The sequence below is a fragment of the Bemisia tabaci genome, chromosome 8, assembly GCF_918797505.1.
Source record: "Bemisia tabaci chromosome 8, PGI_BMITA_v3".
Taxonomy (NCBI): domain Eukaryota; kingdom Metazoa; phylum Arthropoda; class Insecta; order Hemiptera; family Aleyrodidae; genus Bemisia; species Bemisia tabaci.
The window spans coordinates 31,422,158-31,447,573 of NC_092800.1; the positions used below are offsets into that span (position 1 = coordinate 31,422,158).

The 25,416-nt window shown below is 38.2% G+C and overlaps 1 protein-coding gene across 4 annotated transcripts; it reads left to right on the forward strand.

Moving 5' to 3' along the window:
- The first annotated feature begins 402 nt into the window (after nucleotides 1-402).
- On the forward strand, nucleotides 403-24,903 carry LOC109030250 (sn-1-specific diacylglycerol lipase ABHD11). Of its 4 annotated transcripts, XR_011900442.1 has the most exons (8): nucleotides 403-865; nucleotides 2,963-3,116; nucleotides 5,404-5,577; nucleotides 6,114-6,287; nucleotides 6,718-6,908; nucleotides 8,343-8,488; nucleotides 19,109-19,248; nucleotides 23,434-24,903. XR_011900442.1 is itself a non-coding variant. In XM_072303787.1 (7 exons), exons 1-6 carry the CDS (start codon nucleotides 699-701, stop codon nucleotides 8,479-8,481), a joined length of 999 nt encoding a protein of 332 aa, XP_072159888.1. In that variant the 5' UTR covers nucleotides 403-698; the 3' UTR covers nucleotides 8,482-8,488; nucleotides 23,434-24,903. The 4 variants fall into 4 exon arrangements, 3 of the variants coding, with proteins under 3 accessions (XP_072159888.1, XP_072159887.1, XP_018896660.2); XM_072303787.1 differs by lacking the exon at nucleotides 19,109-19,248; XM_072303786.1 differs by lacking the exon at nucleotides 23,434-24,903 and having other exon boundaries at nucleotides 19,109-19,370.
- Nucleotides 24,904-25,416: the final 513 nt, after the last annotated feature.

The following is a 25,416-nucleotide window of genomic DNA, read 5'->3' on the forward strand; positions in this document are numbered from 1 at the left end:
TCCGGAATTTGTAAAACTGACAACACTGCTTTATTTGAAATTCCCGCTTATTTTGGTTCAACTCGGAATAAATGGAATGAATCGCTCTGGACCAATCAAAGCGTCTGGTTCAGAATTTGCCGTTAAGATTCCTTTTGTTCGAATAGAGGAATAATTGGAAAATAAGTTGTAAAAATTGCAAACTTGTCTCTGTGATGCTCAAAGGTGATGCTAATCGTTACGGCTAAATTTTTATTTTTTTCATTTGATTAGATTTTTTCGCCGTCTTGGCATAAGATTCCGAGGAAATTTCATTCAATAACTTCATTTATTTTGCTTCGTCACAACAAAATAGGAACAAAAATTCTGACAAACCGCAATGGAGATGTTCTCTCTTTGGCTGCGGACCTGCGGACGTGGTGGTTCTATTACCATAACCTAATTTCGCCATGCGTCGAGATTCGTCTTCAGTATTTGACTTTTCAATTTTTTTTCCATGTATTTAACTTTGGCAACCGAACTTTCAGCAATTTCGATATCATAATGTGATTTGGTGATAATTTCTCGTGATAAATTATAACAGACATGTGACCTTCAGGTTGAGCGCACTCAAAATTTACCGACTCGACCACTTTATCACGTGAAATTCGCGAATTGAACAGGCCAAGCATGAAATTGAATTACATAGTATCAAAATTTTCGTGATTAATACTCTGAATATGATCGGTAAAAGTTTGTTCCCAATTTTTCCTCAGCAGAGTAAATTGTTTTTTCACATCAGGCAGTTCACAAATTGGAAACTGCTGCTGGTATGTAGTAGAATCTTAACCCATTCAAGGACCGCTACCTCCGCCTCTACTTCCTCCTCTAAAGACTCAATCCATGGGTTCGTTTTAAACTACTTAACCATCATTTTTTAACTAATCATAAGTACTGAAACTAATGCATATATACTGGCAATCTCATTCATTTTATGGTATGTTTCTCCAACATCTTATTTCTTGCAGCAGAGAAATAATTTGCTCGGATGTGCATTCGAAATGCGAATTTATCTTGTTTTCCGAAGGGAAAAGTCAGGTGGAAGGAGGTTGGCAGAGATGCTGCAATTCGCTTAAAAAACAATGGCCATTAAAAGAAGTGTGAAGCTTTATTCGTCCGTCTGATTCAATCTCAAGGATAAATTTCAACGGCCATTTCCATTGCCTTAATATTATTCTTCACAGTGAATTTTTAACCGGAGATGATTTACAACTTGCTTAAGTTAAAACTTCTTCCAACTCATTTCTTTCTAGAATGCAACTCTGTATGTTTCTGTGACCCTCTGTCTAAATCAAGGTGTACTTCACACGGATGTAGCAATGCGTTTTTTTATTCTTAAGATGAAAGTGAATGAGAGAGCCCTTTGTAGAGAATTTTGTGCTAGTATCAAGTACGGCATTTGCACTAGCCTTAAAATTCTCCCTGTTAGTGATGGCGATTCTTGGATTGATCCTCGAAAAGGTCACCTAACACTAGAACTAAGGGAAGGTAAGAAGAGAAAAATGTCACATCCAAAAATTTCACCATTTAATAATATTTACATGCTAACCAATGGGCTAACTGATGATTGATGCATCCAGACTGACGTGACTTTGGTCTCTTCTTTTCTTTCCTCAGTTCTGAAAGACCGAATCTATTCATTCATGCCGATCTTTTGTGTGGATCAATTCTTTTTACCTGGAATTGGATTGAAAGAATCCGTTTCTAATTATCGTAATTTTTGCAGTTTTCACAGAACCTTGTCGATAGCTTGATTGAAGATGAAGATGATTCTTAATCAACATTTCCTGAGAGCTAATTGCACAAAATCCTCCTTATTTTCCTTCCTACGAGCCCCGATTCTTTCACTCTTTTGGCCTGTATACAACGAAGATCGGATCGGCAAACGATCGATCTTTATCACGTGACAATCCATGTAGAATCGGCAGGAACTCGAAGAATCGGATCGTTAGAATCGATTCCAAATTTCTGTAATTTTCAGGTTTCAATCAGCAAATTTGCTTGGGCCCCCCCCCCCCCCCCCCCCCCCCCCCCCCCCCCCCCCCAACAAAAAAAAAAACCCCCACCCCCCCCTTTATGTGCAGGAGGGTAGGCTTGATTTTCAACAGTTACATTTTGGACATGCTGATGTCCTTTTCTTTCATGAAAGATCCAATCCCATTCAATTTTTCCCTATGTCTCAATGTAGTTTTGAAGATCGGTTTGACATATGATGATTGCAAAATCTCCACACACTAATGGCTATTCAGTAATCAACTGTTATCGAACAAATTATTTATATTCATTATTCGTTTGTTTGCAAAATTGATATAAGATCATCACAGGACGACTTTGAATCGATTCAGGATTGTCACATGACAATTTAAGCATGTTGAATTGGTTAATTTTGAAAGTTCAGATCGGCAGGAAAGATTAAATGGTTGGATCTTTTTTCAAAAGATTGATTCATTGGACCCGATTTTTGAATTGGATTGATTCTTTGGAACCAAACTTTGAATCGGATCGATTCTGAAAAATCGATTCTCAGTCCAAGAATTGCCATCACTTCTCTCTGTTAGGTAGAGCACTTATCTATAAGTTTTGAAATGTCAAGATTTTTCTCTGCTACCTAAAGTCCTTTTGAGTTGTGCTGAAATAAAGTTATTCACCCAGTGACTTTCATGTTGGCTAAATGCTCAACTCATCAGCTCAGAACCTTTCGGAGTGGTGGTTTACGCGTTGGAAGAAGAACTGGAGTTAATTCATAAAATTTGGTATTAGTGAAATAATTAAGTAGTTTAAATAGCTCAAATGCATACTTACGTTTAGTGAGCAATTGTTGAAGAGATTATACATGCCCAAGGATGATAAATTTATTTTTAGTCAACTGCTCAATAATTAGAAAGATCAGCTTTTTCCTCTTTCTCCTGAGCACTGTAATAAAATATGTACTGTATGGTTTCAGGGCCAAGCCAGTCAAACTAGCCTACACTTCATATGAGTCCACTGATCCAATAATCACCAACTCTACTCCTGTCATCATTTTACATGGACTACTTGGATCAAAAAGTAACTGGAATTCAATCTCCAAAGCCTTGTACAACAAAACGAATAGAAAGGTAAGAAGATTTTCCCTTTGCTGTACTTTCTGATTAAATTGTACAAAGTCATTTAAATTTCGTGATGTTTTCTCTTGAATTTTCGAAAGTTTCATGGGAAACAAGTATTTTTATGTTGCTTTTAAATGAAAAAGCTCTCTGTGAGAGAACCTTAATATGAAGAGAAAGAGATAACGGTACACCCACTTGAAGATTTTTGGTGTTTTTTCTCATATCTTATAAAGGAAATGAGGTTTATTGACAAAGTATAATGGTGTTTAATCTTTTATCTGTATCTAACGCTAAAAGTAATCATACTCCAGGATACTTTGTTAAAAATCAAGATAAGGAGATAAGTGAAATGAAGGCATGTTTTTCTGATACAGAACACTCAAAACACAAAATTGTCCGTTGCCTTTGCTTTTATTTCTGCCCCGGCGGGAAGTTTGAAACAGGGTCCCATTCTTCTCTATTCAATTCTTTGGTCCGTTTTTTTCCCCGAACAATGAAAGACAGGTTCCAATTCTCCAATATTCAGTTCTCATCGGTCTTTTTTCCTCATGTGTCTAACTTCCTGCTTTGACTAATATGAATCCAGTTGGACTGGGCATTTCATCACTTTTGGATTCTTAAGCAGAAGAAGAGTATGCATGTGCTTCATTTAGCTTCCTTAAAAATGTATTTTTTGATCATCACGAAATACACTTACAATGATGGAACTCACAATGTTAAGACGAAAAGTCATAGGTAAGTTTTTAAAGTTGCCATATGACCACGCGCGCCTTACGTTTACTGTGATTTAACCTGCTGTTTGCCTCACATTTGCTGCTGCCCAACCCTAGTTGTGCCTTTTTTTTATGAGTTTCTCTGTGTTTGAAGTCAATTTTGTGCTTTTCTGCGTTATTCGTAAGGGTTACCAGCTGGTAACCAAGGTCAGCAAGGCTGACAGGCCACTGAATGAGGCTCATGCTAAATATGAGGAAAAAATGTAAAAATTGAGGCTAAATTAGCGGAATTTTCTCCTGCATACAAATCATTAATATAAACTTCGAAGGATTCTGCCTTTTTCTATTTCACTCGAGGGGAAGTGTCCCTCCCGGCCTCTCTTCCGCCACCCGGTGACTGACGCTGCGCTGTGCTGCACGGTTCAGCTGAACCTTTCCCCTACGTCTGACCGTTCCCCATCCTCTGCTCAATCGAACCCTAGCCACCGCTTACGTTTGGTCCGATCGCCCCCCCAGGTACCTAGCGGCCAGCGCGTCAGTTGGTGATACATCTCGCTCATGTTCCTATGCAGCTATGGCATGATTCGCAGCTGATTACTTTCTAATAATTAGAAATTCTCTCCGATAATAGTTTTTCTTTCATTCTATTTTTCTATTTATTTTTTTTTTGACTGTATTCTTTTCTCTGTGTCTACTGTGATTTCTTGGTTCTTACTGTGTTTTTCCTAAATCTCTGAGTCAGACATCTGAAGCACTTCGGTATGCCCGAGTCCTTCAGATGTGTGACCTGAAACTTCGGTATATTACCGAAAATACTCTCAATTGTCTGACCCATTCGGCAGATGACTTAACTTTTCGGCTGCGTGCTCCGAAACTTCAGGATCCTATGTCTCAGCTTCGGGTATCCATGCCACAACTATTTATTCTCCGTGTTCCTTTTCGGGGAGGCCAGTACACGGTAAAGACAAAAAAAAGTGGCTAACGATGTTCCTCACCTGTGTTGCTGTTTTTATAGTGGGGAAACGTCCATTTTCAGATATAGTCTATTCTTGCCTGCCATTATGATTCTACAAGTTAATTGTGGATTGTGAAATTTCCATATGTTTTCTCTGAAATCTTCAAATATAGTGATAGAAAAATTTGCAAACTTACTACCAAATGCGCCTCGCGAAGCGCGCGAATGTCACTCGCGTAGCGAGGTGACCGGGGGCCCAGGGGCGTAGCCCCCGGCTAGCGTGACGCGCGCGCCTTCGCGCGGCCCGTCACGCTAGGTAATATGTTAGTCTTGTTAATTTGTTTTTTGTTCCTACTGCTTGTCAGGCTTAGGAGCGATGCAAACCGGCCGCTCTTTCTTACATCTCAGTGTTGCTCTTATGAAATAATTTTGGTCGCTAAAATTTTCCTTTTTGTACAAATTATTATTATTGGCCAAACACTTAAAGAAGGACACCGTTATATTAAAGTAATCATCCTGGCAATTCATTGAATATTTATCACATTTCTGTCGTAATATTGCTACTTTGTTTCATTTCTCTTGAGGAAAAAGTTACGTTACATTTCTGTATACCTTGGTTTTTTCGCAGATTGTAAATGTAGATGCCCGAAATCATGGAGCCAGTCCATTCTCAGATGACATGTCATATGATCACATGACTGGAGATGTCATCGCATTGATGAAGGACCTTGAAATTAAGAAAGCTGCTGTTATTGGCCACAGCATGGGAGGCAGGACAGCAATGAATCTGGCTCTAAATTTTGTGAGTTTTAAGTCTTGCATTGGTCTCAAGTATGAATATCTTTTCTTAGTATCAAAATTACAGTTGCTACTGCCTTGCTGAATCATGCCAGAGCCATTTAAAGCTCTTTGTTTTAGCAAAATGATTCTGATTGCAAACTTTTATCAACTTTCCTTGGTAAAATTTTGCAAAAACTTTAGGATCACGCAATTTTTCAAGTGTAAAAATGAGAAGGCTGGCGGCCAGTAGCCTAAAAATTGCGTATTTTCCTCAAAATCAAAGCCAACATTCATGTCTTTCTGGCAAAACCGCAGTGTAAATTGAGATTATCTGGTCCATGGCCTCATGGCTCATGGCTTATAGTCCCAGCAGGAAAATGTATCACTAAACTTTTGTTTTTTTTTTGAGCGCCGCAGATAATATGAAAGAAATTCTTAACACTGTTGCAGGCTACTCATCAAAAGAATATTTTCCGTGTCACGAATCAGGGGGGGGGGGGGGGATAATAGATTGATGATCACTATCAGATCTTCAATTTCTCATTTCTTTCTTTCCAGCCAGATGCTGTAGAATCCCTTATTGTCCTCGACATATCACCGTTTGGAATAAGCTCAGAGTTTTCTAATGTAGTCAAGGTTGTACACGCTTTACAAAATGTCAAAATAGAGCCCAAGGTTTCGTTACCAAAAGCAAGACTGATTGCTGATCGCCAGTTGTCTTCTACAATATCTGTAAGTTTATTTGTATACTGCATTCCTCAATTCACTTTATACATTTGATATGATTATTCTGATACAGTACTTCAGTTTTGTCAGTTGCATAAGCTGAGGCATCAGGTTTTGTCAGTTCATTCTGCAGCAAAGCAACCAAAGTAAAATTTAGTTTTGAAACATTTCAGAAGGCTCATGAAAAAATGTTTTTAATCAAACATTTACAAGCGTAATACCTAATTCTTCCTTTGACAGTAAGTTATACGTATTTTGTTGTTCAGAAGAGGATCAATGAAATGAGGTGAAAATTATGTCTGACACCCAGTAAGAAAGTTACTGTTAGGATCAATTCTAGGCCCTTAAAAATTAAAAAGTTAAAAGTGGAGAAAAAAAAATATGAAACTTGCCATGAACCCAAAAAATTTAAATTGTCTTTTTGAACTGTTTTTAGGACCTTGCAATGAGGCAATTTGTGCTCACTCAATTATACGAAGACGAAAATGGAAACTACAAGTGGAGAGCAAATGTGGATGTCATAAAAAAAAATCTAGATGAAAATATTATCAAATTCCCTGTGGATGAAAGTTTACGGTATCATGGTCCAACTTTGTTCATCACTGGTTTAAAATCAAACTATGTCCAGTAAGTCAAAGTCATCCTAAATTCTAAAAGTGATTAATAATTTAGGTGCATTTTTGCAATGAAGGTCCAAACAAAATATGGCAATGAGCTTTGAAATGCGCTTTCCTAAATCACAACAAACAATTCTGGTTGGATGAAGGTCGCTGCAAAGTTGCGTTACGGACGATGTTAAGAAGTGTCTGTGCCTTTCTGTATCATCATTCTCAGTGACTGTACGCCATTCTACATTTCTAAGTCACGATCAAGGTGGCTGCCCTGCCATTACCTCTTGTTTCTCAGAGGCCAATGTACGTTTCTATGCTACAATCAAGGTAGCTCCTTTACCGCTACTTTTTGTTCTCTGCGTTTTTTGGATCTGTACCCTTATTGCTGGCACGTTCTTTACTCGATTATTTAGAGTAGCGGCACATTAATAGGTTTCCCAGAGCTTAATTATAGCTCAGTCTTGGCCATGTCTGCTTCGTTCCATTCTATAAAAGTTATAACTTCCAGAAAATTCAGGTGCTCACAGAAGTTCAGCTATCATTTATCACCTTGTCCCATTTCCCTAAAGGCTTGGAAAATTCGCCATGAAGTCCCCCAGAGGATGTAGGAAGGATCTCCATGCTGTGTGCTGCTTTGTCAGAACAGGAAGAGGTTTGAAAGGTGAGCCATGGCTGCAAAGTGGATGGAGTGGTGCAAGAAAGAGACTTGTGAGTAGGAAAAGTACAAGAAAGGGTGAGCGGCTGCACTTTGTTGGGAAAAAGAATGTCCTTAGGTTGCAAGAAGGATGTATGGTGAGGCAAGCAGGAGAGGGAAATTTTTGACATGTAAATTTTCAGGTTAATAAAAAAGAAAAGAATATAATAGCCACTCAGGGAGTGATTAGTTTATCCTTTACTCAACTTTCTCTCTAACTTCAAAATACCTAGTATATCCCATTGAATGTTTTCCAAGACCCAGTCTAACTATGGTATAGGAAGTCGTCCTGAAGGGTCTCAGGATGTGAAAATGGTGTTGGTCTCATAGATCTTACCCTTTTTTCCTTCAAAACAACCACCACAAATATTCCTAACCCTACTCCAAAAAAATTATACCAAATGTCTCTAGATGGCCGTTCGGCCACCGGAGTAAAAGCCACTAAAATAACAAGAAGAAGAAGAATTTTTAGGTTAAGTGTCCCAGGTTGTATGTATATCTATAATCTATAATTTATTTAATTTTAATTGCACCTTTTTATAATAATTTTTTGTTCTTTTTAACTTAATATTTGATTTTTATTGTCAATCTTATGGATGTGTTGTAAGAATTTTTCCATGATGAATTGAATCTTCTTATGTCAATTCCTCATTGATTGTGTACCCCTGTCTCCACCACCCTTATGTGTAATGTTGACCAAGTTTGTGAATATTCACCGCTCGTGGAAATTGATTAGACTATTATTACTTGTTCCAGGTCGAAGGACCATGAAGGCATAAAGATGCTTTTTCCAAAAGCTGTAATCAAATCTGTTGACTCAGGACACTGGCCTCATGCAGAAAAACCTGCTGAGTTTCTGGCGATGGCATCAGAATTTTTGAACACGCCTCAGTGATGTCAAGGTGAAATCGGTAAACTGTGATCTACCTAGTGAGAAAGTATTGTGTTACCTTGAATTTATAAATATTTTCTTGCTTGGTCTTTTAGTTTTCAAATTGAAAGTGTTATCTACAACATAGTTCCTAGTAATTGGAATACAGGGGGGAACAAAAGTTATAAAAATGGATTTGTAAGGAGCCGCAAAATGTTTTGTTTTTTTGAAATTTGAATTTGTAGCATAAAAATTACCAGAAACATTTTTAAAACTGGACTATGGTTTGGATAGTATTCATTCACGAATGCATTTTGGAGCAAGCTTTATCTTCAGTGTCAACAAAATGAAAGAATGATGTAAGGCGACAGTATCAGTTGTGATAGTAATGTTATTGTAATAGACCCAGGGGAAAAAAGTGTTGGTCCGGGTCCTCGAGCTTGCTAGCTTGTGGGGTGTAGCATACCTCTTGAAATGATCACACTCTAACTCAATGTGATACACCTTATTGCAAAAAATAAATCTAAACACAAACACTCAGAGACGACACAGATCCCACAAAACATAAAACTCAACCGCACAACTAAGTAGGATCACTCGAGCACTTATGGCGTCGGACCTCGGTGATGAAAATCTAAGACAAGCGCGTAATGGACTGCGCACAGATGGTATGCGTTGACGTTTTACCCTGACATCTTATTGCAGCTTTTTGACAGTTGCTTTCAAAGATTCTGCAAGTCCTTTTTAAGTAGTAAATGCATCTTCTGGAGCAGAGCGGGTACTGATGTTCTGCCCACCAGTGGTCGCAGGCTTTTTGAACTTTTGCTCCACAATCAGATCCCTTGCCTTTTTATTAACTTACTTAGTACTATTTATCAACCCTTTGATGTAGGCTGTCAGTTGATCTTTTTGCATGTCAGGCCTTTTGCATCTTCTGCCGTAATCAGCGCGGGGATCATCACAATGAGATTCTTCATCAGGGTTCCGGATTCTTGTTGAAATCAATCAATGAATAGTCACTTACAGATAGCAGGATGAGGGATCAAACATGGGGATTCCTCTTCTTCTCACAGGGAGGCTGTCTTTCTGCCAGATCCTCTCATCTGAATCCTGCATCGATGGCCTCCCAGCAGCCCTTTTTTTCCATCAAGGCTTTTGCTTTGATGTGCCATGTGAAATAATCGTCGGTGAGCTTAAGTCCTTGTTCTTAACCGTCTCTGCAGCCTTCGAACATGGTTACTTCTTCCAGACGTGAAGTCGGCTACACTCCTCAGATTGAAAAGACCAAACTCTCTACCTCATTGACCGCTTGTTAAACGCAAAACATCGCAGCTTCACCCGGAAACGTTTCCCTTCGAACGCAAGAAACATTTCAACCGTAGTCTTGAAAGTTTCAAATGGGCATTCTTACGTGGTGTAAACGATAGGTGCAGCCCAATAACCTGAGCTGGCCATGCCGCACTACTGCATACGCAACTTTATCAAAGTCTGCGATCACAAGAAATCTCACTTTGACATGCGAAACTTAAATTCATCAGATTGATCGTTGCACCGTTGATACCCAGAATAAGAATTTTGGTAGTATATGAATTTGAATGATAGCGACAACCTCTTGAGTAGTTTTGAGAAGTTTGCTAATGTTGTTTTGACTGATTAGGATTAAAGCTCTTTGACTCATTAGACTTTTGACCATTGACTTTGTAGGCATTAATCGATGCCTTGTCCACTGAATCTTTACCGTAACTTTGATAATTGTTGGTGACTTTTTGCTTGATGTACTCACATTTGTCAGTGGTGATAGAATCAATTACATCGTTTAAATGAGCGTATTTGGGAGGTAGTGCGGCTAATAGATTTGACAAGTTTTCAGTTTCATTTATTTTGATTCTGCAATTCAACAAATCGTTAATACATTTTTAAAAATCGAGAAAGAAGGGTGCTAGGTCTAGATTTTCACTGAGTTTCAGCTCCAACAGCCGCCTCCGTTTTTGGACTTGTACTGCCGTAGACTCGGGTTGGGATGTAGACGTCAGTTTCTCCAACATTCCCTTTGTGGTTTCTTCAGTACAAATTAAGTCAAATATACTATTTGACACTGTCGGGACATGGGTATCGCGGTATTGTATGGCTTTACTGTAACTACGGCGATGGGAGAGCAAAAAGGCGAAAAGAAAGAAACAAACGGAGTTCGAACACAAGTGCGTGTATTCACAAAAAATAAAGAAAATCAAACTCGATAACTGAGCAAAACTGAACTAAAAGAGAATCAAAACGAAAAAAAAAGAAATTGGTGAGCGCGGGTCTACACGACTGCTCAGACCCGACTGACTAGTGAAAAATCGCACTAGGCCCAACATGGCCGCACTCGATCCCCTCTTGCTCCTATTACCCCTCCCTCTGAGCGGGAATTTCGAAAGTGATCGCGGTGCTGCAACATCCCCCTCGCTTAGTAAGAAATGCGTCCGCACTTCGAACCACTAACGTTGAAAAAGTTTCAACTGGGAAAGCAAGAAGAAAAAAAAACTCGGCTGGTAGGTTTGGGTGACAGGAGCCTTTGAGGATGTACAATTGAAGGTGCTATTCAAAAGGGTAACATTTATGCTGATGGATGTGGGACATCAAGAGGAATGAGCATTTAGCCTGGGAAAAAGTTAATGATCTCTGATTAATTTGACTTAAGATTAATTGGTTACAAAAAGTTGTATTCTGATGATCGAAAGATTTCTTGATGAATATTTCCAGGTAGGCAAGAGAAGTGCTCTGAGTTGAGATCATGTAAAATGCGTTCGTTTGTCCTCCAGTATTGTCCGGCATCCATTAGATAATACAGGTTACAGCAATTTCATTCCTTTTCTGAAACACATAATTTCAGAAAAAGGGTAGTTAATCATGATAACAAGAGGTTTATTACAAATAGGAAAATGTATCACAAAAGTTTAGACATTATTGCAGATTTCTGATATAAAATACTTCTTAACAAACAAAGGAACATTGGCAAGTGACCATGAATTTACTGCAGCAGCCGACTCTAATGCAACGAAAAAATTCTCATCATCTTCGAAACCAGTGAAAATTGAAGGAGAAATCACAGGGGTTCTAATAGAAGATAGAGTTTTCTGAAGTTCAGTCGAATCTGAGAGGTTGGCAGAAATATGTGAATTACTAAATGTGGGATTGGTGGTTGTTACAATAGGAGTTGTGAGAAGGTTAAAATTTGTATTCATGCTAGAGCCTGCAGTTGTGAAGATTGTATTTTGTTCTGTCGTAGACATTTTTACACTATTGTCTCCGTCGATTTTTCGGTTTCTTTTGACTAAGAGCCACCCATATTCAAGGAGCCAAACGCACCATAATAAGACATAACCGAGAAAACTTCTGTACAAACATCATACAGCAGGAAATGATAGTAGAAAGTGTTTAGATCAAATAAGCAAATTAAGATCTGAGAAGGCTAGTTGCAATAAATGACTTGGGAAAACAACCATGCGATATTATCTTGGTACTTGAGATTCAGATGGTGAGTGGGGGAAAGGTTGGCCACATTCACTTACAAATATGTAGGTATATGATGCTGCGGTATGTCATGATAGTGACTCAGAAGTAACATATCTGTTTTTGAAATTACTCTTGGGCTGTCGCAGAATCTTATCCACAATTTTCTGAAGTGCTCGTCTTTTGGAAATGAATAAAATCGCACTGATTCACCCGCTTCACTTTTTATCGACTGCTTAGTGTTGCAGCCTTGCACTGAACAGTATTTCTTGTATCTTTGGATTGCCAGATATCTTTAATTGCCACTTGTTCCAATTTATTCGTAGAAATAAACATGAAAAAAGAGACCCCTTCAGTTAAAAGTAACGCAATCTACACAACACTCCAATGTAGCTGCAATTCATTGCAATCAATCCTACTTTGGCAGTTAAACTCCCTCTTGCAAGAAACCAGAACTTCTCCTGAAGGGCTTGTTGACTGAACATCCGCTGTTGTCAATTTTTTTTTTTTTTTTTTTTTTTTTTTTTTTTTTTTTAACTAGCCCTCAAGGGCTAATCCCATCTGCTCATGAACCAGTTTGAGCCAATCCCTAACCTATTTTTATATTTAACCTTTCCCCTACCAGTCCCTATAGACCAAACTCCTTCCACCTGTAACATCTCGGTAGAAGCTCACCCTCCCCCCAGTTATCTCTCTGAAATTTCATTAATTCATTCCATACCCTATTTCTAAAAGCTCCCAATTTCAGTTCCTCCCATTTCTCACAACCAAATAAAGTATAATCTCTCATTCCCTTAAAGAATAGCATACTATCCACATCCCTAGCATCATTATATTTCAACTCTAAATTCCTTCCCTTTCTTCTATCTAATATTTCCAATAAATCCCTATCTCTTAAATCAATCAGTCCTCTCCTCATCTTATATATGAAGATAAAGACCCTGGCTTTTATCAACAATTCTATGCATAGCCAGCCTAACGTCTCAAGCATATCAATTATCCTATTTTCCTTATCACACCCTAGTATATATCTCATGGCCGAATTCTGTCCCTTTTGTAAATTTCTAATATCCTTACTACTTGCCTCTCCAAGAAGAGAAATGCAGTAATTTAATTTCGCTCCAATTAATGAATTATAGACTAGCTTCCTACTCTCCTTCCCTATAAAATCCTTAACCCTCCATAGCATGCTAATCTTAGCTCTATACTCCTTTGCCACCTTCCCTATATGTTCTTTCATTTTCAGGTCTTCTGATATCCATACCCCTAAATATTTCATCACCCTAACTCTTTCTAATTCGAAGTTCTCTATCATTATCCTACCCGCCCATGTACCAGGCCCTACTTCAAATACCATATATTTAGTTTTCTGTACATTCAGAATCAACCAATTTTTCTTTAACCACATCCCTAGTCTCCTTAGATCTCTACTAATTACCTCAGCCACTTTCCCTACATCTCCTTCACTACTAAAGACTAACGTATCATCCGCAAAAAGGCTCAATTCACACTCCTTCATCACCTCCTTCAGATCATTTATATAAATTAAGAATAAAAGAGGCCCTAATCTACTCCCTTGGGGTACACCCAGTTCTACACACAATTCATCTGATAGCTTTTCACCCCACACCACTTTCTGTCTCCTATCCTGAAGATAGTTTATAAACCATTTTAAAACTCCATCTACTATCCCTATTTTTTTTAACTTCATTATCAGCATTGGCCTGTTTACAGTTTCAAAAGCCCTTTTTAAATCTAGGAAAACTGCAACAGTAGTTTTTCCTTTCTTTTTCCTCTCCCTCCATTTCTTCATCAATCCCTGTATCAACTCCTCTGGACCCATCCTCTTCCTAAACCCTCTCTGTTCGTCAACAATCGTTCCCTTTTCTATTAAATATTCATTTAATCTCTTCACAACAATCCCTTCTATCACTTTCTCGACAAAAGGCAAAGAATTTATTGGTCTTAAATCCTCAGCTTTTTCTGAGTTAGCAATTTTTTTAATTGGAGTAACCCTCGCTATTTTTAGTTTCTTTGGCATAATTCCCTCAGTAAGTGACTTATTCACAATTTCTAATAATATCTTACTAAAATTTTCTATCATCTCTTTCCCTACAACACTACATAGTGGATATTCACTATTATTATTTTTCATTACACTTACCAGTCCCTGTATTTCTTCTAAGTCAGCAAGGCGCCATTCTTTCCAATACGCCTTATCAGTTTGTGGATATTCATATTCCTCCCCATTCATACACCCATTCTCATCGTTACATTCCCTAGATTCTTCATCATTACAGTCCCTAAGACTTTTGACACTATCGACAAAAAATTTATTTAAATCATTTGCAGCACCAATCCCTTTTGACTTTACTCCATCAATCACCACTGAACTATCATCCCCTATTTCCTTCCCTCTCCCTAATAACTCATTTAATATCCTCCACGTTTTCCTGCCATCCCTACCGTTCTTTCTTAAGTTTTCCTCATAATAATTTCTCTTTTTCTTTCTATAAATCTTAACAAACAAGTTTCTAAGTACCTTGTATCTTTTCCATCTCTCATCAGATTCTTCTTCTATCCAATTTCGATACGCATTATCCCTGTCTACTCTCAACTTTTTTAGTTCCTCATCCCACCATCTGACCCTTCTGATCTTTACCAATTTCTCCTTAGTAGTTACACATTGTCTTGCCCCTATCTCTAATTCTTCGTACAACTTTTCTACCTGTACCTCCTTGCACTCAGAATTTAGTTTGACTAACAAATCTGAAAATTTATTTTTATCGAAAACCCTTTTTTTCAAAATCTTATTTACCCTACTTTTTACCCCTCCAATCCCCTTCACTACTGCTTTTACCCAGCTGTGATCACTAATTTTTCTCTCGTGCACTACCTTGCACACGCATTCTTTCCCTAGCCTCCCCCACTGAAATAATAAATCAATTTTTGAGGATGAGTTTTTTACTACTCTTGTTGGTTCTTTTACCAGCTGTTCCATCCCTAAATTATCAGTAATTTCTTTTAACTTCTTTCTTCCCCAGTCCCTATCTAAATCCCATCTTACATTAAAATCCCCTAAAACCAGACCTTCCCTAACTGACTCAATTTCTTTAGAATACCTTACTTCAAACCAATCCAAAAATCCCCTCAAGCTTGTATTTGGCGATCTATAAAGCATGTCTATCTTAATTTTTTCTACTTTCCCTTTTTTTATACCCACACTAATAACCCAAAATAGTTTATTTGATATTACCTCAGTCCCTAAACAATCTAATCCCTTTTTTACATACATTACCACCCCCCCTGTATGCGTACTGTACGAATTAGCCCTAATCAAATTATATCCCTCAATTTTAAGTTCCCCATCCGCTACATTATCCGTAATATGCGTCTCCCCCATTCCTAAAATATCAAATTTACCCTCATTTGCCCAATCCCTAATTTCGTCAATTCTTCTAATCAACCCGTTTACATTCCCATACCAAATTTTTAATCCTACATCCCTATTTACTTTTACCCACTCATTATTTCTATTAAGTACTTTGCCTGAACTCTTTAAACTTTTAGTTTCATTAACAATCCCTATCTTCTGAATTCCCTTAATTTTCCTTACCCTATTTAAGCCAGTTCTAACGTTGAGCTGTTGTCTATCACCTAAAAACCCTTGAGCAGTCTCAACCTACTCATTTCTTCTAGAATTGTTCTTGCTGCCTTATTTATTCCCCGTCTCTTTAATTTCCCCGGAACCTCATCATTAATCCCCCAATAATCCCCAAACATCAGTCCCTGAAATCTTACGAACTAAGTGTCTAAGGGTTTGTTCATCAAAATCCTAATTATTCTGTGATTCATTCCCTCAATTCTACGATTTATCTTCCCTCCCAGCCATTCATTTTGGAAATCCCTTCTCTCATTTAAACCTAAGAAAACCAACCTAACCCCTTCTGGTAATCTTCCTAATAATAATTCTATTGCCCTCCAAGCCCTATCATCTTGTTCCTTCGCTAAGTCAATCCTACCTGCTGCCCAAACTATTACATCCCCAGAAATCATCTCGTCTTTCAAGTCCGTCAAATGCCCTAACCAATCCATTGATTCCCTCCTTGTCCTCATTGGTACTACCACTTTTCCATTTACATTCCCTAATAGATTTCTTATCTCCGTCCCTAAATTGTTTGTATACTTGTCCTCTACTACCCATATGTACCTCTGGCCTTCGAAATCCCTCTCATACCATTTCTTTCTTTTCAGAGCTGGTTTCTCGCCTTCATGTCCCTTTGGTACATCCTCCTTACCCAGCTTATCATCTCTACCCTTACATGCAATTTTATTATCAGTTCCTACTTTCAAAATTTCATTTAACGATATGTACTCAGTTTGTTTTACCCCAATGTCTAGTTTCTTCTCAGTCCCTACACTAACCATTTCAGTCCCTACACTAACTATTTCCACATCAGTATCAAAGTTACTACTAGCCGCTACATCTAGCTGCTTTTTCTCTGATTCCATCAAGTCAACCTCAGCACTTAGTATTTGTTCTAATTTAATTAAAGTTTGCTCCAAACGTTCAACTTTATCCCTAGTTTCCTCTAATTCTCCTAACCTCTTTTTCATGCTCTCCAACTCCTCGTTCTTTTTATCGCTATCCACTTTCATTCCCTCTATCAATTTTCCCATCTCCTCGACCTTTTTCTTTAGCCCTATGTCTTCCCCTAAACACCAGTCGCAGATCCATGAGGTGTTTCTCACTGTAGTTAGCACTTGATACGCCCTCTTACCAAGCTTTACGCAAGAGGCATGATACCACGTATCGCACATGTCACAAGCTATTCCCATATCATTTTCACCTACACTGTCTAAACATTCCCTACACTGGAAAGCAATAACACTTTTATTCCCTACCTCTAAAACCGTTTTATCCCCATCCTCTAATGATGATAAGCTCGACATGCTCCCTTTCTTAGTCATACACAATTTTTCCATCCCCTGAGTCAATTCTACTTCCCTAACTATTTTTTCAACGGCCCCCTTAATCTCTCCCTCTCCGGTTTCCATCCCTTTCCAATTCACAGTACAATTATAAATCCCTAACACCTATCCCTAACCTTCTTCAATCCCGAATCTTCTGTCCCACGTGTTCTTACAGGCCCTATCCACTCACTCACTACCACAGTACACACATCTACACTTTCCACAAATCACAAGCTATAGTCACTAATCACTAATCACAATAAAGAAATAACACTGATAACACTATATATATCAGTAAGTCCAAAAATCCACACAATTTTTGATCCAGAAATTTCTAAATTTCGTTCTCAATTACGCGAGTCACAAATCAAGCCAAGATGGCGGCGCATTCCCTAACCTCAACCTCACTCCACCGGTGCATGACGCAAACTGCTGTTGGTCTGTTGGTCACAACATTATTTTCCTCTGTCGACCCAAGTCATTTTTTCGATAATGTTTTAAAAATTTACATGCTTCTTGCGATTTTGATGAAAGATGACTTGTTTCTTTTAAGGCGGCAACAAGATCATGTTCCGAAAAACTTTTCAAACCATAGATTCATTTTCAAACTTACCCTTGGGTCCTTCTTGGAGCGCGAATGAGAGGATGGAGTAGATGTGGCAGTGATAGAAGGAAAGTTCTTCTCGAAGTGCTGGAAGAGAAAAGAAATGGAGAAAATGTAACATTAATGCAATTTTATTTCAGAGTGAAACAGAGTTTTTTTTTTTTTTTTCCATTCTTGATCCGATGATGGAATTGCGTAAATTTTCAGATTTTCACTTTAATTAATTAGAGTTATTTTAAGACCAGGAGAATATTTGATACAAGTTTTTCAACCCATTACTTAGTACTTCAACTTCGATTTTAGTCATGTGCAAAGATTACTTAATACCTACTACATCTGCTACTCTTATATATCCAATTCACATGTATTATGTGGACTTATTTTAAGTGTAATTTTGACAATGAATTATGGATGCCCATTTTTTTTTAGATTGCAATTAATGTAAAAAATACTTTCGAATTCACCTAGAAATAAATTTTGGGGATACTTATATGTAGCAGTAGCTATGCAGTCATTTTCTATCTATCTACTTACACCTTCGAAAAAAAAAAAAAGACCCAGTAAGAATCGTTGAAATTTGAGATAATTTTCAGTCAAAGAGTTACTCGCATACTTACAGCTTTCTGGGCATATCCCATCAGTTGCAATTTGTAGTGCGGAATCGAATCAAGGTAATTCAGCAGGAAGTCATTGCTGGATGGAATGGGTGGAACCATGTCTTGAGATTGTTTGGCTGAAATAAAAAAAAATATAATTTCTCTGGAACCTTTCCTCTCCCGGCTGGGAAGAAAAGCCCATCAAAACAGGGGTTTTGAGATAAAAGAAGAACACGAGTAAATACTGATGAAGGCGAACAGGACAAGGAAATAGAGCTGACAAGCGATGTCGGAACAACTCAACAAACGAATAAAAACACAAAATAAAGAAAGCTAAGTTGACTGGTTTAGCCCCCCATCAGGGCAGACTAAATTTGACTTACATTTTGAAAACAGAAAGGGAATCTAACGAAAAAACGAAAAGACCGAATAGCAGCACATACACCGAGGTCGAAGAACGAAATCGAAGCGATGAGTGGGGAGCCGAGTAGTGCTAAGAGCCGCCACGCGACCACTAGCGCTACTTGGCAGGCTAAAATTTTGAAAAGTGAAAGGGTAGGGGAGATACCCCGTTACATCTTAAAATTGCCATTTTCATAAAAATGAGCTTCATACTAAATTTTGATTTGGCATATCATTGAGAGTGAGTAATTAAATGCTTGTGGGAGAAAAATTGTAAAAAATATCGCAAACTCAACCTTGAGGCTTATTCCCGTGAGTATGGCAATAAATAAAAAATCATGTGAACTGCCGATGGTTTACTGCCTCCTTATTCTTTGATGATGATTCTCTGGATTATGATGTATAATTTCTTATCACAATTACACGTAATCAAGATTACACATAGAACATGACTGAAAATCTGCAAGGAAACCTGTTGCAATTTGTTGAGTCATTCGCAGTGGGAAGATATACCATCAATCAAATAATAAGATATAGGTTGCACTTTACTTCACTTTATTAATGAATCTCTACTTTATTACAGATGCAAGCACACAGCATTAGCTGGCCGTGTAGGGAGAGTGCAGCCATGGCGGCTGTTGAGAGAGTAACAGAGTTACAGTCTTAGTGAGACTGGGCACATATCAATCTAGCATCTAATCTATTATCAGCTAATCTAACAAGGTAAAACTTGAACTGCTTCATTACTACAAATGGCTAGGGAGTGGCAGATACATTTCATGTTGCTTATTCCAGGAAAGTTTGCTTGGAGCCTTGATGACACAGAATTGTGCTCTCCTTGCATTGTATTACAGCCATCTAAGCCAAAGCCAATCAGGTTTTTTAAGATTAACTTTTTCAGAGCGAAAAGAGGACATGATGGTATTATAAAGATGGTTAGCTGTCGCTTTCTCAAAGGCAACCTCAGGGCGATCTTCAGTGAACACTCTACAAAGATCCCAGAAGCTACTAACAATCCGGCGACAGCGTTCGTCGAAATATCGAACACCAATGCAAATATTTTGATTGCAACTAATGTCAGTGGACTCATCAGCTATTAGAGACAATTTGTTGGTGTTGAACTGTTCAGCTAAGGCCAAGCTACGGCTATGACAAGGTGCAAGGACACTCCTGATTACACCGGCTAGTTTCATTCTTTTCAGATGAACATCCTGGCAAATTCTTGAGTCTGGAAAGCAATCCTTCATTAAGTCAATGAGATGATCAGAGATTTTTCACTGCCCTGTCATGGGTTGGTTCTACTTCTGGGTCCTCCTCTGAAGGATCGGGTCTTTGACAAACGGAGAGCAGCATTCCCTCATTTAGTAAATGCTTACAGCTCCTCTTATGCACTTTAAGAGATTTGGTTTCAGCATTGAAAGTTTCCTCGCAAAGTCTGCAAAACGCTTTGAAGGGATTACTGTCTACTGAACTGATCCATCTTGCAAACTGTGCATTCAACTCCCACTCTTTTCGATACTTTTGCTTTCGGTGCTTCTTAGTTTGTGGTTCCCCTGAATCCGGGTTGTCCGCTGAAGGAATGTGTACAATTTCTTCAAAACATTCTACTTACGCCCGCTTTTTCAGAGGTCTATTAGAAAATGCAATGTTGACATTGCTTCAAGGATGACACGATTTTTCAGTACGTGGAACTGCATTGGGTGCTTGATTTGTCATAACATTTATAGATGAATTATTGATATTATCTTTTCTGGAATCAAATTTTTGGTTTGATTTAGGGGTTGTCTTTCTTGAATGGACTTGATTGATTAGACCTACATGTTGGTCTTTTTAAAAATGTTTCTTAACATAATCTTAGAATTCTACAAACACTTTTGGGGAGGTATGCTATTAGTTAGAATAAAAGAAACATGCAAATAAAAATAAATAGAGGTAAAAATGAAAAGTAAAATTTTGTACATGTTACACCAATAGACATTTTATATGTCTTTTTAAGCTGATTTTAACTGTAAGAAAATCTTAACTAAATGTAGAATAATCCCACAATGGCTGGTCCTTCTCTCTCGCAATCCGATGTTCGATTGTGACGCTGCGCGGAGAGAGGTTTGGAAGCTTCCTCATTTTAGAAGGAGGCGGGAAGCAATTAGGGGTGCTAACACACAATTTAAGTAATTGTCACTGACACATTTTAATGTATAAATATTAACACAAAGGAAAGACAGAATAAAACTTGAGGCTTTACAATTCAGTGTAGGTTGAAGAACTATTATGACCAACTGATGCTTCCGACTATGCTAGAACTTTTCGTTTGTGTAGTAAATTTCAAAGCAGGGCACAACACATAGGGATTTTTGGCATTGAGGACACTCACACCTAGTCTCCTTCCTTTTAGTTGCCTTGATTTTAGTATGCGCGTATACATGACACTGATGCGTAACATTTTTTTCTTCTCATTTTCTGGGATCAGAGAGGGAAAATGACGACCAGTTAATCTAGTTGAAAGCTCATTTTTAGATGGTTTTCCTTCCTTGGTTCTCCTAACACCTGTGGAGTATTCGTTGATGATCTCGCTTGCCTCCCTTCGACAATGCTGAAGGCTTCCTTATCCTTAAGCAAGATCGCCACCTGAAACTTTCATGTTTGAAAGTTGTCTTCACCCCAAAGTTTCTCGATTTTGATGAAAACGTTCTCCATCTTTGCTGCTATCCTGAGTTTGGCGCCCGTTCTCTGCACCTGGACCTCATGGTAAGGGTCCATCTGCTGGAACCGCTCAAATCTCCTTTTGGATACCGGCTGCCTCAGAGACGTTGTCCTGGAGTTGTAGATGTATCCCCTTTGAGTTCTTGTGCCTCTGCTTGTAGCCTTTTCTGAGTCCTATGGTTCAATTCGCATCACCAAACCAAAACATAAAGCAGTACTAGCGCGATGATTACTCCACACAAGATGTAGTTGTGATAGTTCACTGCAACCTCCTGCTCCACATTTAGAGTCTAAGTGTTGATGTGCTCCTTGGATTCTTCACTAGACGAGTCGAACCAGTCCATTGGATAAGTGGCTTACAAACCTTGGGGTGGTGCAAACTTGAACGATGACAAAGATACCAGCTACTTGCAGAGTTTCGGCGGACAGAGTCCGCTGGCAAGGCGATTAGAATGCCATCGTCAATCAAAAGTTCCAAATCCAGACGGAATATGTCATAATCTGTTCTCTTGGAACAAATAGCAGGGACACGATCCGCTAGGATAGAATTTGTGTAGATTGACATCGTAACTTTTGCATGTCCAGACAGTGGTGGGTTTTTTTTTTTATTTATTATTATTATTATTATTATCATTATTAGCACAATTCAAAATTTTTCACATGTTACACTAATAGACATTTTACATGTCTTTTTAAGCTGATTTTAACCGTAAGAAAATCTTAATTAAATGTAGAATAATCCCAAAATGGCCAGTCCTTCTTTCTCGCAATCCGATGTTCGATTGTGACGCTGCAACTCCTGTCTCCTCAGGCGTGGTGTCCCATGAAGCCGCTCCTTTTCAGCCTCCAGGAGCAAATTGTTTGTCCCCTGCATTTCGTCGCCTAGGGATATCTCCCCCGTCTTGTATGCTTCGATTTGGAGGCAGAGAGCGTTTGTCAGAGGGTGATCCGGCTGATTATCGCTCAGCCGGGACCCCTGCTTCGACGATCCGCCCTTTGTATCTCTCGATGATCCCCTCATCCTGGAAATCAGAAGAAAGATATTCAAACCGATCAACTTAACGTAAATCTCTACGCAAAAAGTGATCACTTCACATATTCAGTTTCGTATATTCATATATTCACTCCTGAATTTCGCACTCCAAAAGTCACCCTCGCCTTCCATCGAACGGTATGCCAAAGAGGTTTGGAAGCTTCCTCATTTTAGATGGAGGCGGGAAGCAATTAGGAGTGCAAACACACAATTTAAGTAATTGTCACTGACACATTCTAATGTATAAATATTAACAAAAAGGAAAGACAGAATAAAACTTGAGGCTTTACAATTCAGTGTAGGTTGAAGAACTACTATGACCGACTGATGCGTCCGACTATGCTAGAACTTTTCGTTTGTGTAGTAAATTTCAAAGCAGGGCACAACACACAGGGATTTTTGGCATTGAAGACACTCACACCTAGTCTCTTTCCTTTTAGTTGCCTTCATTTTAGTATGCGCACATACATGACACTGACGCGTAACATTTTTTTTCTTCTCATTTTCTTGGATTAGAGAGGGAAAATGATGACCAGTTAATCTAGTTGAAAGCTCATTTTTAGATGGTTTTCCTCCCTTGGTTCTCCTAACACCTGTTGAGTTCTCTTTAATGAGTTGCTCAATTAAATTTTCCATAAAATTTTTTAGAGGTAATTTCTTACCCGTAACTTGTTTGAATAAAATATGCGAATTCAAAACTGACAAATCTAATAGATGAAAAAACACCTTCTTGTACCATTTTATAGTTTTTCAAACACTCTCAGTACTACTTAATAGCATGTCTGTAAGATCTATTCCTCCCATATTTTTATTATAATTAAGAATTACAACACAGTGGCAATATGACCAAATTTTTTGCAGTTATAATATTGAACTGTCTGACGATTGGACCGACGAGTTTCTGCTCGACTGTTAGAGCTGATTAAATCCTCGCTCAAAGACAAATGGACTTCCTCATCTTATAATCTTGTCGACAGATTTTTCAAAGTCCTTCGATCTGGCTCCATAGAAAGCCATACCTGACGAAAATATCGATACTTCATTGGTAAAGCACTGATAATTTTAGTGATAACGGAAATGTCACTAACATCTTAACCTGTGTCTTTAATCTCCTTCACAAGATTCTCCTCTCTAGTAATATATGTTAATATTTTCTCACCATTTTCCATTTTTAGTTGATGAAACTTGTCCAAGAGAGACATTTTCTTCTGTTCCTTTTTGGAATATTTGCCATTCCAAACATGTCAATAGTGGAAAGCTTTATTCCATTGAGACACGGCCCGACGCACACGCCTCAAACAGTTAAAAGAAAGGGTGAAGAAATTGGAGAAGAACACTGTGAATTTCAGTTGATGATCAGGTTGGAGAATACGCGCACAACTAAGAAGAAAACACACTAATTTAACATTACCAAGTCCCTAAGGACTTGGCTTTCAAAGGAATTACTTAAATTTCGGGTGTCGCTTATCGGACGCTTAAACCGGAACTGAACTTGTTGAGTCCTGCATCCCCCAGTGGCCTCTGCCCAAAACCAGTTAGGGCGCTGGAGGGGTCAGGCCCGCCAATTTTGAAATCCCTGCCTGGTGAGATTCTACCGCGCCACACCATCTCTTTTATCCGCATATTTCATAACCATTATTCCATCACAAAATTTTCCTGTCATTTATCCTCTAGCTAACTTAGGAAATGACTGCATACCTTTTGTATTTGACTTTACTGTGCCACATACATTTGTACCTCTCTATCTCAATAACATTGCAAGAGTTGGGCTCGAGTACCAGTTTGGCCTCAATTCTAATCACGGCACTTTGAAATGCAGGAGTTTCTATTATTTTTATCAGATTGTGTCTTATGTTTTCCTTGATTAAAACTGAGGACCCACCTCGGCGTTTATTAGCAGCTGATAAGTTGTACTGGGGATAAGTTGTGTTAGCATTGTGCGAGGGCGATACTAAAGAGCATCTCGTTAGGAGATTTTTTGGTTACGGTTGACGGCGTGTTTCTGTAGTTAAAAAGGAAGAAACTGATGGTTTGCATAACTGGATTAGGAGGTTCGGATATGAGTATTTTTTCAAGGCCTTTTTTAGCGATTTGAACATCCTGTACCCTAAGGCAAAACACCTTTTGAAGTCGTTTCTGGTAGTCACGCTGAGCTGTAGTCAGTCTAGTTGTGCAATAAAGTGTTTCAAGTATTCTTTGGGTTTTTTGAGTCGCGATCATTCTCCTACAAGTTACCCTACACCCCCAAAACAAGGCAGCTCACACAGAAAATAGGGAACCAACACCTTTTTTCCATGTGGTCTACCACGATATCTTTTACAAGTTTGACATTTTTTAAATGACAATGTATTGCATTACATTTTTTGGTAAAATTATTTCTTCAAATAAAATTTATTTGACAACACCATGAACCCATGGAAATTGATTTCAATTAAACCCTGTGGTGTGAGTGGGTCTCACATTCAGGAAGTTAGAAAAAATTAGTCTTTCAGTATTCCTGTGACTTGATTCCTTTGATCAAGATAATGCTTGAAATTTTGATACCTCTCATCCTGACTGTTAATTCATTTATACTTTTTACCAATGGAATTTTGTTACTTTAATGTATGTGTCGTACCTACATTATATTTTTTGTTGCTGTTGAATTTGTGTCTGTTTTCAAGTCCCTACCTACATAAGTTTTCAAGTCCCTGATGGGTTATTCTGAATGCACCTTGCGAGGTGGCTCTAAAAATGTCCTTGACCATTAATCAAATGGTTCCAATTTGACGAATCAAAGCGTCGATGATTGATGGAACAGAAATAAATAAAACTTGCAGAGCAGTTCTGAACTTAGAAATAAAATTAGATAAGCAGTGGAGTTGTTTTTTTCTCTATGTCCGTGCATGCAATGTTCTACAAGCACTCACGTTCCTTGCCCCAGTGACAGTCTTGCACTATGCATTTTTTTTTTTTTGGTCTGAAGAAAATTTAGTGCAAAAAACACCCTCAGACTTAATATACACATAGTATGTTTCTAAAAAGCTTGATTTAATTGCAAAGGTAAGAACTTAACTCTAATTATCGGAGAATCACTTCACAATGTATTGAAAAACAAAATTTGCAAATGCAACTTTCCTATCAAAAACTTTAATTTTTTTTAAATGTTCAATCACCTA